The 1560-nt window shown below is 49.0% G+C and overlaps 1 protein-coding gene across 1 annotated transcript; it reads left to right on the forward strand.

Annotated features, from left to right (window-relative positions):
- On the forward strand, positions 1–936 carry LOC149526024 (olfactory receptor 51G2-like). The gene has a single exon (XM_089779684.1). It carries the CDS (start codon positions 1–3, stop codon positions 934–936), a length of 936 nt encoding a protein of 311 aa, XP_089635810.1.
- The last annotated feature ends 624 nt before the right edge of the window (positions 937–1560 follow it).

The following is a 1560-nucleotide window of genomic DNA, read 5'->3' on the forward strand; positions in this document are numbered from 1 at the left end:
ATGTCAGCTGTCAATGACACCACATTGAACTATGCCGTGTTCCTTCTCAGCAGGATACCTGGGCAGGAAGAAGTTTATCTCTGGATCGCATTCCTCTTCTGCTTCATATACATAATTTCTATAGTAGGAAATTCAGTCATTCTATTCATTATAAAAACAGACCCAAGCCTCCATGAGCCCATGTACATTTTCCTCTCCATGTTGGCTTTTGCAGATCTTGGCTTTCTGATAACCACTATGCCGACCGTACTGGGCGTGTACTTGTTTAACTCTAGGGAGATCGGCCTCGATGCTTGTTTGGCCCAGCTGTACTTCATTGCTGCGCTTCAAAACATGGAATCTGCCGTGCTCTTGTTGATGGCCATTGACCGCTTCATTGCGATCTGCAACCCACTGAGATACGCCTCCATCTTAACTCTGCCGAGAATATCCATGATGGGGCTGGTGTCTGTGCTAAAATCAGTGGTGCTAGTATTTCCATTCCCCTCTCTTCTGAGGCTGTACCGCTACTGTAGAGCCAATGTCCTCTCCCACTCCTTCTGCCTGAACTTGGAGGTCATGAAGTTGGCGTGTACAGACATCACGGTCAACAACATCTATGGGTTATTCATTAGAATCTTAACGATGGGGCTGGACTTGCTGCTCATTTTCTTCTCTTATGTGATGATCCTCAAAACAGTGCTGAGCATCGCATCCCGTGTGGAGAGCCTCAGGGCCCTGAGCACCTGCGTCTCCCACCTCTGTGCTGTGCTGCTGTTCTACACACCAGAGTTCAGCTTGTCTCTAATACACAGATTAGCGAAGGACACTTCTCCTTTGCTTCGGATTCTTCTGAGCTACGTCTCCCTGCTCGTCCCACCGCTGCTGAATCCGATAGTGTACAGTGTGAAAAGCACACGCCTGCGTGCGAGGATCATCAAAGTGTTCTTCCGGTGAAGAATCTGTTCCTCATCTATCCTCCGCACTCGGGAAACAACCATCGGTCACGGACACCGATTACTTTTTCATCTCTTAGTGGTGCAGCAATGTGGCCTACTGATGTCTGTTCTGTTGACAGAGCTTAGGATGAGGTGTAAAGCTTGGAGCAAGGCTGTGGAAGGAGGACAGAATAATGGTGTGGATGAGGATGGAGACTAAGGCAGGAAGCAGAATTTCCAAGGTGACTGTGTTTCTGGAGAGCCAGGAGACAGGGGGAATGTTGCACATAAAGAGCAATATTGGTGGCTGCCCTGAGCTCACAATTCCTGTTGATACAATCAATAAACACACGGGAGGTGGCTCTTGTTTCCCGGGACATTTGGACTGTCACTGTCCCATCTCTGGTGAAATATCCAGGGGATATAAAAAAGTTGTTGAGCTGCTCTGCACTCGCAGTCCTGGCCCTTTCTGAGCACTCTGGGTGCTGTGTGATCCATTGGGGGAGGTGCTGGAGTCTCCATCCCTAGAGGTGTTTAAGTCTTGGCTTGACAAAGTCCTGGCTGGGTTGATTTAGTTCGGGTTGGTCCTGCCTTGGTCAGGGGGCTGGACTTGATGACCTCCAGAGGTTTCTTCCAGCTCTAT

This window comes from Pelodiscus sinensis, chromosome 1 (genome assembly GCF_052426305.1).
Source record: "Pelodiscus sinensis isolate ZL-2025 chromosome 1, ASM5242630v1, whole genome shotgun sequence".
NCBI lineage: Eukaryota > Metazoa > Chordata > Testudines > Trionychidae > Pelodiscus > Pelodiscus sinensis.

Coding starts and splice junctions, on each gene's coding strand:
- LOC149526024 (XM_089779684.1), top strand. CDS start 1: ATGTCAGCTGTCAATGACACCACATTGAACTATGCCGTGTTCCTTCTC.